This window comes from Colletotrichum gloeosporioides (genome assembly GCF_011800055.1).
Source record: "Colletotrichum gloeosporioides strain Lc1 chromosome Unknown consensus_41, whole genome shotgun sequence".
In the NCBI taxonomy this organism is placed as follows: Eukaryota; Fungi; Ascomycota; class Sordariomycetes; order Glomerellales; family Glomerellaceae; genus Colletotrichum; species Colletotrichum gloeosporioides.
Genome location: NW_025544686.1, coordinates 81,344 through 96,424, shown reverse-complemented (window position 1 = coordinate 96,424; position 15,081 = coordinate 81,344). Strand labels below are relative to the sequence as shown.

The 15,081-nt window shown below is 54.7% G+C and overlaps 4 protein-coding genes across 4 annotated transcripts; all 4 read left to right on the top strand.

The window, feature by feature from the left end:
• Window positions 1-965: 965 nt before the first annotated feature.
• GCG54_00005630 (uncharacterized protein) lies at window positions 966-1,883 on the top strand (the record flags this gene model as incomplete). The annotated part of the gene is made up of 2 exons (XM_045405648.1): window positions 966-1,370; window positions 1,542-1,883. 2 exons carry the CDS (start codon window positions 966-968, stop codon window positions 1,881-1,883), a joined length of 747 nt encoding a protein of 248 aa, XP_045264750.1.
• GCG54_00005629 (uncharacterized protein) lies at window positions 1,884-2,348 on the top strand (the record flags this gene model as incomplete). The annotated part of the gene is made up of 2 exons (XM_045405647.1): window positions 1,884-2,012; window positions 2,169-2,348. 2 exons carry the CDS (start codon window positions 1,884-1,886, stop codon window positions 2,346-2,348), a joined length of 309 nt encoding a protein of 102 aa, XP_045264749.1.
• Window positions 2,349-4,100: 1,752 nt separating this feature from the next.
• GCG54_00005628 (uncharacterized protein) lies at window positions 4,101-5,471 on the top strand (the record flags this gene model as incomplete). The annotated part of the gene is made up of 2 exons (XM_045405646.1): window positions 4,101-4,829; window positions 4,872-5,471. 2 exons carry the CDS (start codon window positions 4,101-4,103, stop codon window positions 5,469-5,471), a joined length of 1,329 nt encoding a protein of 442 aa, XP_045264748.1.
• A 3,282-nt stretch (window positions 5,472-8,753) lies between these two features.
• On the top strand, window positions 8,754-14,138 carry GCG54_00005627 (MAP kinase kinase kinase mkh1; the record flags this gene model as incomplete). Its single annotated transcript, XM_045405645.1, has 3 exons — window positions 8,754-10,154; window positions 10,206-13,963; window positions 14,015-14,138. 3 exons carry the CDS (start codon window positions 8,754-8,756, stop codon window positions 14,136-14,138), a joined length of 5,283 nt encoding a protein of 1,760 aa, XP_045264747.1.
• Between the last annotated feature and the right edge of the window lie 943 nt (window positions 14,139-15,081).

The following is a 15,081-nucleotide window of genomic DNA, read 5'->3' as shown; positions in this document are numbered from 1 at the left end:
ATCAAGAATCCAAGAGAAACAGGGGGCCTAAAGCTAGATGAGGAAGCGCTCAAGAAGGATCGTGACGCAAATGCGCCGCCCCTTGCCGTTCTCGATCTGTCAACTGCGCAGCCGAAAGATTCAACATATAGATTAGAAAGAAATTCAATACAGTATGCCCCAAAATCTACCTCCCTATCTACGTCCTGACATTGGCATTGTGTATTCACAGGAACCAGTGAACTTTTCCACCAGGGCAATTTGTGAGGAACCCCAGCAAGGGCACCCATTACTATCCCCAGCCTACCTCTACGGTCCTTCATGTTCTCTTCATTGTTGTCCGCCTTGTAATCAACCTAAGCCAACACGCTTCTCTAACAAATGTAGCAGACGAACAGGACCACACCATGCTTACCCATTTTCATCCGCCCGCCTCTCAAGCTTCGACAGATCACACCACTCTGCCATCACTCACAACCAATACAGTCCATCACCACTTCCACCTCCCAGTACTCAGCACTCACCATGTCTCAGAAGTTTTGGCCTCAGATAGAAATGGAGGCCCGGCGCTACAGGGCAGGCCGTCAGCTGAATCTATATTCGTACACCCCCGTTGATCCCCACAGAACCACAAAGTACTTGCCGAATAATTTGCCGGATAACCTCACGCCTGGTTGGGTTCGTGGCTTTAATCCAAGAAAGCGACCACCAACTCCAGATCTTATCCTTAAAGTATTCGAGAGCCTATCATTAGGCATCAATAAGTGAAATCAGATCACCGCATGCAGGATTGTGACGAATTTCGAGAAGCACCACGACCCGAAAGTTCAGGGTCCTCGCGAGGGTCAGCAGTGGCCCGACCTCGTTGTCTGCAAGGCGTTTGACCCCCATTCTACCCAATCCTGGAGGGTCGTGGTGTGGACAAGGCAGCGGAGGCGGCGCTCAGCAGAGAGGCTGGGGCCTATCGATACCTCTTCTCAAACAACATGACCGGCTTCCCTCACCCAACGCCCGTATTCTATGGTACATATGTCGCAGTGTTTGACCTTGGACTTGAAGACGATAACCTCATCGACTTTGGACTTGAGGACAAGCACCAAGCCTACAGGTGCGTTCCGGTCATTCTCATGGAACATGTCTTCTCAATGGAAAATCTATGTACCCGTCATGACACTACGCATGAGCTCGTCCCCCGCAACCTGCGCCCCATCTTTCACTATGATGCTAAAGGTAGTCCGGTCACCCTCTCCCTTCACAAGCAGAACAGAAAGGAGTTCATGGGACAAGTGCTCGATGGCTTGGTCAAGATGTTGCGCGTGGGCTTGGAGTTCGGGGCCATTGAGGCCCGCCAGATTATGATTACCATCAAAAATGGCCAACACGACCTGGAGGTACCCCGAGCGGTGGTTTTAGACTATACCATGAGCGATATATAGTGTATGACGCGTGTCGGCAAAACTGTCGAAAGACATCGTCTCTACGACCTGCAAAAGCTCCTGAAGCCCGTCCACCCAATGCAGATTTTTGACTTCGAGGAGTTACACAGTACTATCAGATTTTAGCCTTCGTCGTACTGCTACGAGACGAAGAACGATGATGAGGCGAGAGAGGCCGAATGGGCCCGTGACTCCGAAGGGGTTCGCATTAGGGATGACAACGGTCGGCTTCGCCACAAGACCGAGGTCGAGTATGATGAATGGCTCGTGGAGACTTTCGGCCTGTTTGAGGAGGGGAGATACTCAGTCTATAAGACTCTATACCTGATACAAGAGGCAGAGGAGAGGGCGAGGGAGGCAGAGGTGAAGGAGGCATTCACGGTGGAGAAGGCGTTACGGGACTGGTTGAGGGACCCCGAGAAGGAAGCCGAGGAGGCAGCAGAGTGGGCCGTTGTGAAGGAGACATAAATGGAGCTGGCGATGGATGCAGTGGTTACTGCGGCCAAGAGAGCGTTCAAAGACGCGCACGCTGAGTGGTATGAGGAGAAAGAGAGGCAGGAGCAGAAGGGTGGACAGATCGAGGATGTTGCCATTGATGTCACGGACGACGCCACCGCCGATGATAACAACACCGACGACAACAACACCGACGACAACGACGACGACGATGACGACGATGACGACGACGATGACGATGAGACTGACTACTCCCGCCAGTTCTTCGGGGTTCACGAGGCTAGAGAGGTTAGAGAGGCTGTGGCAATTCAAAAAGCGCAAGAGCTTCGCGACCTTAAGGACGCTCTGAGAAATCTGCGGGCTGAAGAGGCCGAAGGCTCACGAGACGTTCCTGACGTCGAGCGGGTTCGAGACGCTCTGAAAGTAGTAAGGGCTCAAAGACATCGAGAGGCCAAAGAACATAGACCAGAAAGGTGAAGTGTGATACTTGATCAGAATCATAGCGAAGCATGATACTCCATTCATTGACATCGTGATCCCCTGCGTCGCCCACCGCAGCATCATCGTGATCCACTGAGAGTGAATAGAAGACCGGTCCTTCGCTACAAAAGCGAGTTTGCAGCAAGGTTTCAAAGCAAAACAAATGGAAAACGCAAAGTGCCCGCCCAGGAGGAGGAAGATGGGTTGCTCCTTGAGTTGGTAAATGCTTGATAGCCTAACTCACAGGTGCGCTATGTATGTATGAGTCTGCGAGACGATGATTCTCAAAGACGGCCAGCATGGCACTATGAGTGGCGTTGGCAGGAGACGGTGCGTCTTGGGATAAGATGTGAGAAGGGTTGAGGCGGGAGGATTTAGTGAAAGTGACAATAGTGGATGCAGGTGTGTTTGGGGTGAGAGTTGCATCCCGGCTTACAGCCTATGAGATCATAACATGTATCGAACAGTAGATGTTTATTATCGAGTAGCCTTTATGCATATCTATGCGATACCAGAATCAGAACAATCCTGATCGAGACGTATTCGCCGAAGTTTGTGGTGCGAAGGTGGGTGTCGCGAGCCTGTGACGGTATTATGCAAGGTGACCTTTTCCAACGCCCTGTGAATGGCCCTCTCCATATCCTGCCCTAAAGAATCTTTGTCTTCAAGGTTGCGTAGAAGGGTGAGAACTTGAGGAATTATGACGTCCAGCATTGCGTCCTGTCGTTGACCTTGCCGACGAGCTTCCTAGTCAGGGGCGGGCGGCGGGCTTTGGAGTCCTTGTTCTTGGGGATCAGGCTGAGAGGTGACTGGTAGAAGGCTGGGCGTTCTTCGACCGGTGCCTCCAGTACCTTGCAGCTGAAGATTTGAGACTCTCGATCGGGACCAACGCGTATGATTTTCTCGATTTGAACTTTGGCTTGAGTCTTGGCGAAGTCGGCCTTGGGGTCGAAGTTGCGCACGCCTCGAGGTGAATGGTATGCGGGCGTGCCATATGGGCGTACCGGCTCGTATGGAAATAGGGTCAGCTTTTTGCCAACAGTATACATTGCCTCAGGCTTATCCCAGGTTGCAAGCTCAAGAAATCCCTCCATGATGAAGTGCTATGCTGCGTTGTCGATTGTGGTTTGGTAGGCGAAAAGAGGATGGTAAGATGAAGAACAGAGGATGCCTAGAAAGGTTTTGGAGAGAGATGCATGGATTTTGAAGAGAGATTGGAAAGATGTAGAAGCGGCTGCGCAAGAGCGGTTTTTACGGTTTGGGAGTACCTGGAGTGCCGAAGAGAAAACGGAGAAAAAAATCTAATGAGCGGAAAGTCTGATTTTGACCATGGGCACAGCGCCTCTCGTTGTCTTGCTCAGCCTGGAAACCTTTACGGAAGGAACAGTACATGCATCTTTCCTTAAAGGTTCTGTGACTTTTGGATCACATACCTCTACCTTGAGCGGCCGCTTAGGTACGTCAAAACCCAACTCGTTTACTCTTCCCTTGACTCTGTTTGATCTCATCACTTTCCATTACTAAATCTGAGGATTTTTCAGAAGCAGCAAGAGACCATCGCGGTTCTGTCCGCCCCCCTACCCCTTCCAAACCCCTTCCCAATCCCTACTCAACTAGCTATCGAGGGGTAATTCGATCGCTATCAACTCCTTCCTGACATCATCGGCCTAATCTCACAACCAGCCCGTCTTGCGAAATCGCCAACCTGCCCTCAGACTCCTCGTGGACCGCCGACCTCGGTAGCCCAGCATGTCCGAGAAATTCAAGTCCAGCATCGAACTGGAAGTCGCCCGTTATTACCCGACGCAGCGTCTCAACCTCTATTCCTATAAACCGGTCGATCCTTACGGCGTCAAGGGTTACATTCCAAACCCACTCCCAGCTGACCTTCCCCCTGGCTGGGTTCGGGGCTTCGACCCGACCAAATTGCTGCCAACTCCCGACATTATCCTCGAGATCGTAAGACCGCTATCAGCCGGTAAAAAGAAAACGGCTCAGATCACTGTCTGCAAGACACTGCAGCATCTCCGCAGCCACGAGTCTAGCGTCCACGGTCCCCGTAAGGGCGGCATTTGGCCAGAATTGATCGTTTGCAAGTCCTTTGACGCCGTATTCTTCCCACCTTTTCCCGGTTGCAGCGCAGACAAGATGGCCGAGAAAGCCCTCAGTCGGGAGAATGGCGCCTATCGACACCTGTACGCCAAGAGCTTCACCGGTTTCCCGCATATCACGCCGGAGTTCTACGGATCCTATGTGGCAGTATTCGACCTCGGCCTCGACGGAAAAAAGCAAAGGGTGTATAGATGTGCTTCGGTTATCCTTATGGAATACGTCGATGGTCTGTCCGTCGAATCACTGTGTCGACGCCATCCTGAGACTCGAGATTTGATCCCTCGCAATACGACCCATGTCTTCCATCAGAATACAAACGGCCGACGCATCTCGCTTTCGCTGCACAAAGAGACCAGGCAGGAAATTGTGAGGCAACTGATTGAAGAGTGAATACACTGGTTGCACCAGGGGATGGAATTTGGCAATGTCGACCCAGACCAAGCCCTTATCACCATGCGCCATGACCAATATGACCTGGTCCAACCGCGCCTCGTGATCCTGGATTACACCCACACTCATGTCTGGTGCATGACAAAAACCGGCAAGACTAACCCAAGGCACCCCATCACCGAGTTTCAGAAGCTTCCCAGCCCGACACATCCTTCCGAGCTCTTCGACACGGACTGGTTTAGCCACTGGATTGGATGGTGGCCGTCGTCGTTCTGTCACAAAGCCCAAAGCGAAGACGAGGAGATGGAGCTGGAGTATGCGAGGGATTCGAACGGTGATCTGGTCAAGGACGAGAATGGCCGGTTTCTGTGCAGAAACGAAGTCGAGTTTGAGGTTTGGATGTTGAAGGTGTGGGGTCCCCGTGAGGAAGGAAGGTACTCCGTCAGGGAGACACTCAACCGGATTCGGGATGATGAGAAGAAGAAGACGAAAGAAAAGGTCGTTGCTGCAGAGACGGAAGCCGCGGCGGAAACTGATGCGCTAATGCTGGCGCTGGGCCTGAGAAATCCCAAATCTGACATCGACGCAGACGACAAGGACCGGTCGAGGAGCCAGTGAGGCCGAACAAGCAGTCGGTGAAACTGGGAAGGCGGCTTCGGAGACTCGCAAAGTCGATCAACCTGATGAACGACCATCACCTCGAATAATGAGGAGGTTTTCCAAAAGACTCTGGAGGCGAAGATTTATTCGAGTTGGACAGTGTCGAATACTACTCTGGGGGCGGAGACGGTGAGGGAGGGCAGAGACGGAGACGCATGACGAGGTACCCTCCTAGGTAGACTGAAAGGGCCGGTCTTGGCCGCCGTCTCCGAAGCTGCGGGGCCGGAGTGCGCCGCTCGTTCGGACAAAATGATCAAAGCTAAACAAACGATCAAGGTACAACAGGAATTGACAATACATACGGGTCTCAAGTTACCTTTCCCCGTGTGGCTTTCTGAAGATCCATTGCCCGGCTTTACAAGGGGACGGAGGTGTTCATTGTCACAGTCTTGGCGTCGAAACAATCACGCTCGAAGCCTGATCCCGGCCAGGCACGAGACAATAGCAGCCTCTCGAAGTTAGGTATCTCGTCGGCCGACCTCTCCCGTCCGATGTTCATGCAATTTCCAGCTCCGGGCCGAGGGTGCAGCCGCGTGCAGCCCATGACAACGGTGGCCTTGCTTGGTTGTGCGGTGCAGAGGGAGAGGCGGCCGGCGCGCATTTAGAGTTTTCTCATGTTGTGACGTGCGTAGGACGGGAGGGGGCGTTCATGCACGGCCACATTGGATTGTTTTCAGTTTCGACGTTGTTTTTTGTGTAAGCTGGCGAGTGTTGGTTGCCCGGGAAGATGTATGCATGCTGATCGGATTCCTTAGTATGGATTGTAGGGGTTGCATCTGTACTTTGAAGCTGTCACGAGAAGAGCGGGTTTGGGAAATGTGGTCGACGATGTACACTCTAGAGTCGTTGGAATCAAGGATGGGCGGCTTGAGGACGGGGGTTTCAGCGGTGGGGGATGACGTCGTTTGGCGGCGTCGTTTGCCGGTGTGACAGGCTGCTCCTGGTATATTTGAGCTTGATATAGGTATGTTGGCAGTACTGCAAATGTGACTGCGAATACCACAGGCCTAGTAGTGAAGACTGGGACGACGACGACGTTGAAGGATGATTGAGGCTGAAAATGGGATCTCCACACGCTACTGCGCATTGGCGAGACAGACCGAGTGCCCGTTGAAAGAAGCCCAGGACAGACTTGGGCATTCTTGGGGGATCTTCGGCTGTCGAGAGGGCGAGATGCAGCAAAGCGGGATACCGCTAGACCGAGAGCGGTGTGAGCTGAGCTGGGCTGGTTGTGGGCTTCCATTTGCTGGGAATGCGGATTCTGGCGAATCAGAACGAGGCACGGGCGGCTGCTTGCATTTTTTGCGGTGCATTCTGCGAGATGCGTTTCCCCCGCTTGTCTTAGCCCAGGCACACGATTTGATGCCTTTTGAGTTGGCGAGGTGGTTGGGGTTTAGCGCCGCTGTGCGAATAAGGGTCTTTCGCAGGAAGGACTTGAGTTGAAAGAGTTTTCTTCCCCCTCACTAGGCCACGTTCAGAGAATTGAGTTGTCAATCCGAACATGCTCTCTTCTATTGAGATGGGGTTTGACCCCTATCTATTAGTCTGGCCTCTGGAGTCTCGACGAGTCAACTTCCTGACCATTCATGGATATCTTATCAACGGAGCAAGACTCGAAAGAGAACAACTGTCAACATCTCTGCTTGAGGGAAAACTCGTCAGGTCAGGAGGTTTTCCCAAACCGATAAAGTCCCTTTTGGACGCGGAATTAAATGAAGGCTCATGGGTTGCGTAGAGTGAGTGCGGATTCAGGCTTTGATGAGTTGCTCGTGTTAGTGTGCGGCAAGGAGCGTATGGTGGGACGCGCCTGAGCCGACCCCATGCAAGGCGAAATAAATCAAACGGGGTCCTGCCTCGGGTCGCAGAGAGAGCATTGCGGTCGGGTCTGGCCCGGTAGGTAAGAACCGAATGCTGTGTCTTCCGTCTTGTGTTAGTGCGTTGGGCTAAAAGTTGAGGCTGGACTGGAGGTGGTCGAGTTGGGATGGCAGTCAAATGTGTTGGAAAGACAGCAGAGAGGAAATGGCAAGGCATAGAGATGAGGCGCCGAGGTGGCTGACCACCGCCGAGAGAGGCGCGGCCGAAGCCGGGGAAGGACAGGCGCAGCAACGGCGAAGGCAAGCAGGTGGCTTGAGAAGGATGAACCGGGGTTTCTTCAGGATGAGGTGGGTGGTGACACTGGATTCCCGTCGCCTTTCGATCTGCGAGACGCAGAATTGATTGTACGAGTGGCTCGCACAGGTGCAACACACTTAGGCACTCCACGACAATTGAATTGTCGACGGACTCCTCGCCTTCTCGTACCCGGTCGCATCGATGATGTGCTATCAGAAGAGTTTTGTTTATTGAATATACAGAGCACTTTGTATGTATGTAGGTGAGTAAGTAGGTAAGGTAGGTAATCAGCGCGTTCGAGGGACCTGCACGTCTTGTCACATTGTCTTGATTGGCCGGGACGCCTGCACGGCACACATCCGCCCCGCTAAAGCTGCATCTGGGCAATTGAGACGATGCTTGATACCTGATACCTCAATCATGATTCGACAGGTAGACCTGCGTACGCTCTCTTACCTTAGTCTCCCGTCTGCTGAGGTGCCGTGCGTGCGTTGGTTAGGCAGCGCAGCCTGTTAGACGCAAGTCCCAACCTCCCACTCCAGGCGAGCAGCCCATACCAGACCATACCACACCACCTTGGCCCGATCGCTCTAAGCGCGCTACTGCTGTCTCTCGTCCTCTGCGGAACCCGTCTCACCTCGCTCTCAGAGACAAGAAACAGAGACAGAACACAGACAAGGCGACCCGACCGACAGGCTGCGACCTTACCTTACCTTGGAGCGCATACCACTGGCTGCCCACCCCTCCTGCCCTTCCCCTCCAAAAAAGTCTCCATCCCGTCGCTGGTTTACTTACTCGCACCAAAACCGCCTTTGCTCCAAACACCAACCGCACCACCAACAACAATACCCCCGCGACGACGCCCGACGAAGAACAAGCGACCGCAAACGACATAGCCGACTACCACGAGTCGATTGAACCCGACCGACATGACCACGGTCTGAGGCCCACCGCCGCCCACTGCAGCAGCCCACACCACCCCTGCCATGTGCCGCGTACCCATCCCATCCCAACCCATCCATCAACACCTTACCACGACGGGACTGGCCCTGCCAACGGCAACGCTATCTGCTGCTGGTAACCCGAACTGGAACCACGACATTGGCACTGTACCTACCTGGGCATACCATGAGTAGTGGTAGCTCGCGCCAGCGCTCTGCGACCAGATCTGATACCCACGACCGCAATTCGAGTCCCTTTCCCAGCGTCCCACGATCCAGAGACGAGATTCACAACCTCGACGGCCTCGTCTTCACAAATCTGCCCTCCAACTACCAGCCCTCCACCCCCAAACTTCCGCCGCCCTCACTGCACGCGAAGGCTTCCGATTCCAGCTTCCTCTCCCCCGGCGGTGCTCGCCCAAGAGCCGCCACCGCGAGCTCAATCCCCACGAGCCTCCCGACCACTCCTCTCCTCCTCGGCCCCGACGCCGCGAGGCCAGCTACCCGAGCTGGCCCGCCTCCGAAACCACAAGCCATGTATCAAAACAACCAACGACATGTCTCCGCCGCCGACTCCTCGAGGCCCTTCCAGGTCCCTCCGCCGCCGCCGCCCATGTCACCACCCGTCCAGGGCCAGATGAGCAACATGATGTCCATACCTCCTCCCCCGCCGCGCTTTCCTTCTGCTCCCGGTGCCACGGGCGGCGGCGGCATGATGCTCCCTCCGCCCCCCGGTCCGCCCCCGGGGAGTGCGATGGCAGGCCAGGCGCCGTGGCACGGCGCCTTTGGACGAATGTACGACGGCCGCAACGGCTTCAATGTGCCCCCTCCCCCGCCAGGACAACACCAGGCCTACAATCCGAAGCTGCATGCCCAGGTTGCGACCGGCACGACACTATCGATCCCGCCCCCGCCTCCGCCGAATGACCATGGCAGCGGCATGTCTGCGACCTACATACCGCAAGGCGATACCTATGGCGAAGGAGTTGGAATACCTGGCCTGGGCGGCTTTGACGAGACATCCACCTTCTCTGCAACGTCGCAAAGCTCGTGGCCCACGAATAGCCAGACCAGCGCTGACACAACCATGACAACACCCCAGGACGACATTACTGGACGAGACAGGATGTACGCCCAGGCTATGCACACTCGAGGGCTGTCGCAACAGTCTAACGCCACCACCTGGAGTATTCACCCGGATTTGGCTGCGCAGTGGCCGCTGGACAAGGTGCTGCTGTTTCTCGCATCCAACCAATTCTCAAAGGACTGGCAGGAGACGTTCAAGGGCCTCAACATCCACGGAACCCACTTCCTCGAGCTCGGGAGCGGCCTAGGAGGACGAGGGAACTTTGGCATGATGCACCAACAGGTGTACCCGAGACTGGCAGTCGAGTGCACCAACAGTGGGACGGGATGGGACCAGCCACGAGAGCGAGAGGAAGGAAAGAGAATGCGACGGCTCATTCGCAACATCGTCAAGGGTCTGCCGGCTGACCCATCGAAAGTATCTTCGCACGGGAGGAAGGAGTCTGTGAACCACGGCAACAACCTGCCCAGCGCAGGGACCGATGGCGCAGACTCTCCCAACGTGAGTATGATCGTTCGTCCGAGTGAACTCTCGAAGACTGATGACCGGCAGACGCCGATCAAGGCTCCTGGTCCTGGTTTTGGCGGACGACGGTTCTCGCAGACCAGGTCTACTACTATGCCTACCCTCAACAGCACAATGAGCTCAGACTCTAACCACAGGAACATCCTGAAGCAAATCGACATTGACGGCAGTCGGCGTCACAGCCCGAACGCCAGCGAGCCCGGCGACAGCTTCCGCCCGCCGCCTCTACGAACCGACAGCCCCAATGGGAGTCCAAACCCGCAGAGCGCATCCCTCTTTCCTTCGTCGGCAGGCAACCTTTCAGCCTCGCCGCACTCAGCCAAATTTGGGCATCGGTCACGGAACAGCACGGACTCCCTGTCCTCCAACGCTGCCATCTATGGTTCTGGAATCCCCCCCGAGGCCAGCCAGATGTTGCGCAGTGGTATGAACATCGCGGACATGATCCAGGCCACTCGCGGTAATGCAGAGAGTCGGCGACTGGGTCAGGATGGCGGGCGCCCATCGCCTCAGGAGTCCAATGGTGATCGCTCGGCTGGCACCGAACCCCCATCATCTGCAAAGGACGGAAAGAGCTTTCTCAGCTTCTTATCTAGGAAGAAGAAGCAAAAGGAAGACGGTGCCTTCCCCAGCCCCGACGATGTGGAGTCACCGACCTCACCAGCTCTCAACTTCAAGTCTCACTCATTCGGCTCTCGATTCGGCAACAACAGTGAGACATCGCTGGATCTCCTGCATGAGAAGGACAAGTCGAGACGTTCTGGCCCTGGCAGAACATATGTGTTGGCTACCATGGACGGTTACAACTACCGCATGTGCGACATCACGGAAGCCGAATCGGCAACAGATCTTCGACAGATTGTTTGCAGTAGCCTTGGTTTGATGGACGCTTTGAATTCTCAAATATATTTGACCGAGCTTGGCAAATTTGACCACGACCAGCCGCTCGACGATCAGAAGTTGACGACACAACGCAAGGTCAGAGCTGATGCTACAGGGTCTTTGAAGTTCTTCATCCGTCCTTCCGGTTACATGCCCCAAGGCTCGGGCCAGGCTAATGGCGCTCCAGCACACACGTCCCTCGACGAGGAAGCGTACAACCGTTTGAATGGCTTGTCGAGGACGAGATCCAGCTCGTCACCGCCGACATCAAGGCAAAACACACTGACCGGTGAGAGAGTTGATGACAAGATGCTCGCACAGGAAGCAAGTGAATATCGCGCCGAGATGGAACGCAAGCAGCGCGAATACCTCGAGAAGAGAAGACAAGCAGCCATGAAGGACGGAAGAAACGCGCCGGAAGGCGTCTCCACCCCATACGGAATTCACGGACGCACAGTCGACTTTGATCAGCCCCGGCAATCGCCATATGAGGACAAGAAGCCGGAAGTACTGTTCCCTGTGCGGAAGCCACCTGCACCGCCAAGCGACCCGTCTGCTACTCTTCTCAAGGCAAACTCTTTAAGCAGAAAGACTGGACACGCCATGCGGTCATCCGACGGCAGCATTTCGTCGGCACCGCGACGACCATCCACCTTGTTTGAGGATATGGAGCTTCCCGGACAAAACCCGGACAAAAAGAAGAAGACAAACAGCCAACCTGTTGGTGGCATTGGTGCAGCCCTCGTGGGCATGGGCAGAGGCCTTGGGGCGGTTGGCCACTCGAACAACCGCAGGTCCAAGTCGCCCAAGCGAGTGTCGTCGCACTCTAACATGAGCGGCGATTACTCAGATCGAGGTAAGGGAGCAATGTCGTCGGTTGACTTTGGCAAGTCCTGCTCGGATCAAGGTAGTCCTCGCACGGCGTCTGGCTCACCTGGCTCTCTCACATGGAGCCGTGGAAATCTGCCCTTCGTCGTGCCTGACTACTCTCCCGGCGGGACTCCGCTGTCAAGGAAGAGGTCTCAAAATGGTACGGTCGCTAAAATCAAATCAACAGCACACCGGGTACATTCGCGTGAAATAAGCCCCAGTTCCCTCAACCCGCCCCAAATCCCCCCGACTGAACAACCCCAGCCCCCTCGCCGCAAATCACATGGGCCAGACTTTGATTTCCTCGATACGGATGTCAGCTTTGACAAGCCTCCTGCACAGCGTGATGACGACTCTGGTGACGATTCTGATGATGGCTTGTTTGCCGTTCCTCTGACCAGCCAGCAAAAGAAGCCGACCAAGATTACGCGCATCTTCGATGGCGATGATTCGCCTGATGAGGCCAACGACAAACGACCGACCCTGACTGTGAACACTGCCAAGTCGAAGAAGAAGGTTTCTGTATCATTCAACTCACCCAAGTCGTTCGGCGGTTCGAGTAAAGAGGGTGAAGAAGACGAGGCTCTCATGAGTGCTCGCAGCGGCAAGAGCTCACGCAGGACGCCCAACACACCTGGTTCAGAGGGATGGGAGTCGGAAGACAGCAAGCTTAGCCGAAGAAAGTCGTTTGTGGAGAAGGACGTCTGGGCCAACCGTCCCACCACCGACGCCCTTATCAACAACCTCGACGACTTCTTCCCGAACTTGGATCTTGACCAGCCGGTACTCGAAGAAGGAGGAGCGGATGCCTCGCCTCCGTCTCCGATTGCTGAGTCCGAGGAGAAGGAAGCTGCCCCTGGACCCTCGGCGCTCCCGCAGTCTCCACCGCCAAGCTTGCGCGTGGCTATGGGCCAGGCCAACCGGTCATTCTACAACGAGAGCGATACACTTGGCTCGGATGAGTCTACTCTCAAGGCACTGGAGCGTCCAGCTTCCGTGGCTTCGGTCGCTCAACGCAGCGTGAGACGTTCCGGAGGTCTCGGCCGTATGAAGTCCATCCGTGAAGTTGCTCGTGGTGCTCATGAGGCCAACAAGCGGTTTACTACCACAACAACACAACAGGGCCAGAATGGCCAGAACACATCGGCACTGATGAGGAGGAAGAGCACAAAGATGTTCAACGCCAACATTGTGCAGATCCGGCCCGATCAACGAGGCAGCATGGTCATGCCGCAGATCCCTCAGGACACGTTGCCCAAGCGCCAGACTACATTCCGTTGGTTCAAGGGTCAGCTTATTGGCAAGGGCACCTACGGCCGTGTCTACCTCGGTATGAATGCTACGACTGGAGAGTTCTTGGCCGTCAAGGAAGTCGAGGTCAACCCGAAGGCGGCGCAGGGCGACAAGGCAAAGATGCGGGAGTTAGTGGCTGCTCTCGACCAGGAAATCGAGACGATGCAGCATCTCGACCACGTCAACATCGTCCAGTACCTTGGTTGCGAGCGTAAGGAGACATCTATCAGCATCTTCCTCGAGTATATTTCCGGTGGCAGTATCGGATCCTGCCTGCGGAAGCACGGCAAGTTTGAGGAATCGGTCGTCTCGTCGCTTACCAGGCAGATGCTGTCTGGTCTTGCGTACCTCCATAGAGAGGGTATCTTGCATCGTGATCTCAAGGCCGACAACATCTTGCTGGATCTCGATGGCACCTGCAAGATCTCCGACTTTGGTATCTCCAAGAAGACGGACAACATCTACGGCAATGACAAGTCCAACTCGATGCAGGGATCCGTGTTTTGGATGGCGCCTGAGGTCATCCGCTCCGAGGGCAAGGGATACAGCGCCAAGGTCGATATCTGGAGTTTGGGATGCGTCGTGCTAGAGATGTTTGCCGGTCGACGACCTTGGTCCAAGGAGGAAGCTGTTGGCGCCATCTACAAGATTGCAAACGGAGAGACGCCGCCTATCCCAGATGAGGTCCGTGAAACCATCAGTCCGCTGGCGATTGCCTTTATGCTGGACTGTTTCACTGTGTAAGTGCTTTGCGACTTGTACTGTCACCATACCAGACTAACAAACGATAGAAACCCGCTGGAGCGACCTACCGCAGACGTGCTGCTCTCGCAGCACCCCTTCTGCGAGCTGGATCCAAACTACAACTTTTTCGATACTGGGCTGTACACCAAGATTCGCGGCAAAGACGTCTAGTTGACGGGGAGAGCGCGAGGGGAACTCAGTACCCGATGGTGAAAACGAAGAGGAGGGAAAACATTGAAAAGAAGGGGGAGACGTGGCTTGGGCTACGTGGTAACGATGAAACTTTTGTTCTTGTTGTATGCAAAACACTGGACGCTCGTTGTTGCAGCGATGGCGCATGGGAAGGGTCTTGGGGACTTTTGCTCTTTTTGCGGAGCGCTTTTTGGGGCTTTGCTTGGTTGTATTTGGGATGGAGAAGTATGGTGGATGTGCGCCGAGGCAGGGGGAGGAGGGAGGTATATATCGAGGCGGGTAATATATTGATGGAGTTGGTTGGCGCAATGACGTACCTTGTGATGGTGTTGTGTGTATGTCTCGTGTAAGCCGAGGGTGGGATGGAGCGGCCAGCGGCAGTTGAGCCAGCCCGCCCACACGGAAATCTCTGACTAGAAGATGCGATAAAAAGACGAAACGGACTAATCTTTTCTCGGGGCTAACGACGAAATGGGAGCTCTTGGTGGACCGATCTCATGGGTTTGCACCATGATTCCATGCTCTCTTGTTGAGGGCGAGTGGAGGTTCAACTCTGGTCATGGTCATGGCGCGTCGTTCATGACGATTGTGAAGCATGATTGTGAAGCATTAGGATCGTATACTTGGCGAGAAACAATGGACGACGAAGCGGTTGTCGGGATGTCAAGGGTTGATGGATTGTCGTGGTGATGCGGGTGATTTTGTGTTTGGTTTAAGGGATTGTTTGGCTGAGCAGGAACCGATCGAGCATTAAGACTAATTTGCTGAAGATTTTCGGGAGCAGAAGGAGATCATGTGGGATTTTATACGTTTGAAACTAGGGTATTTTGTGAGATCACAAAGATTGTGCGTTGAGGGCCTGCGGTCAAGGGGTTGGGTTGGGTTGGGTGGTAGGGTAAGTTGGTTGGGTTGAGATTCTCGA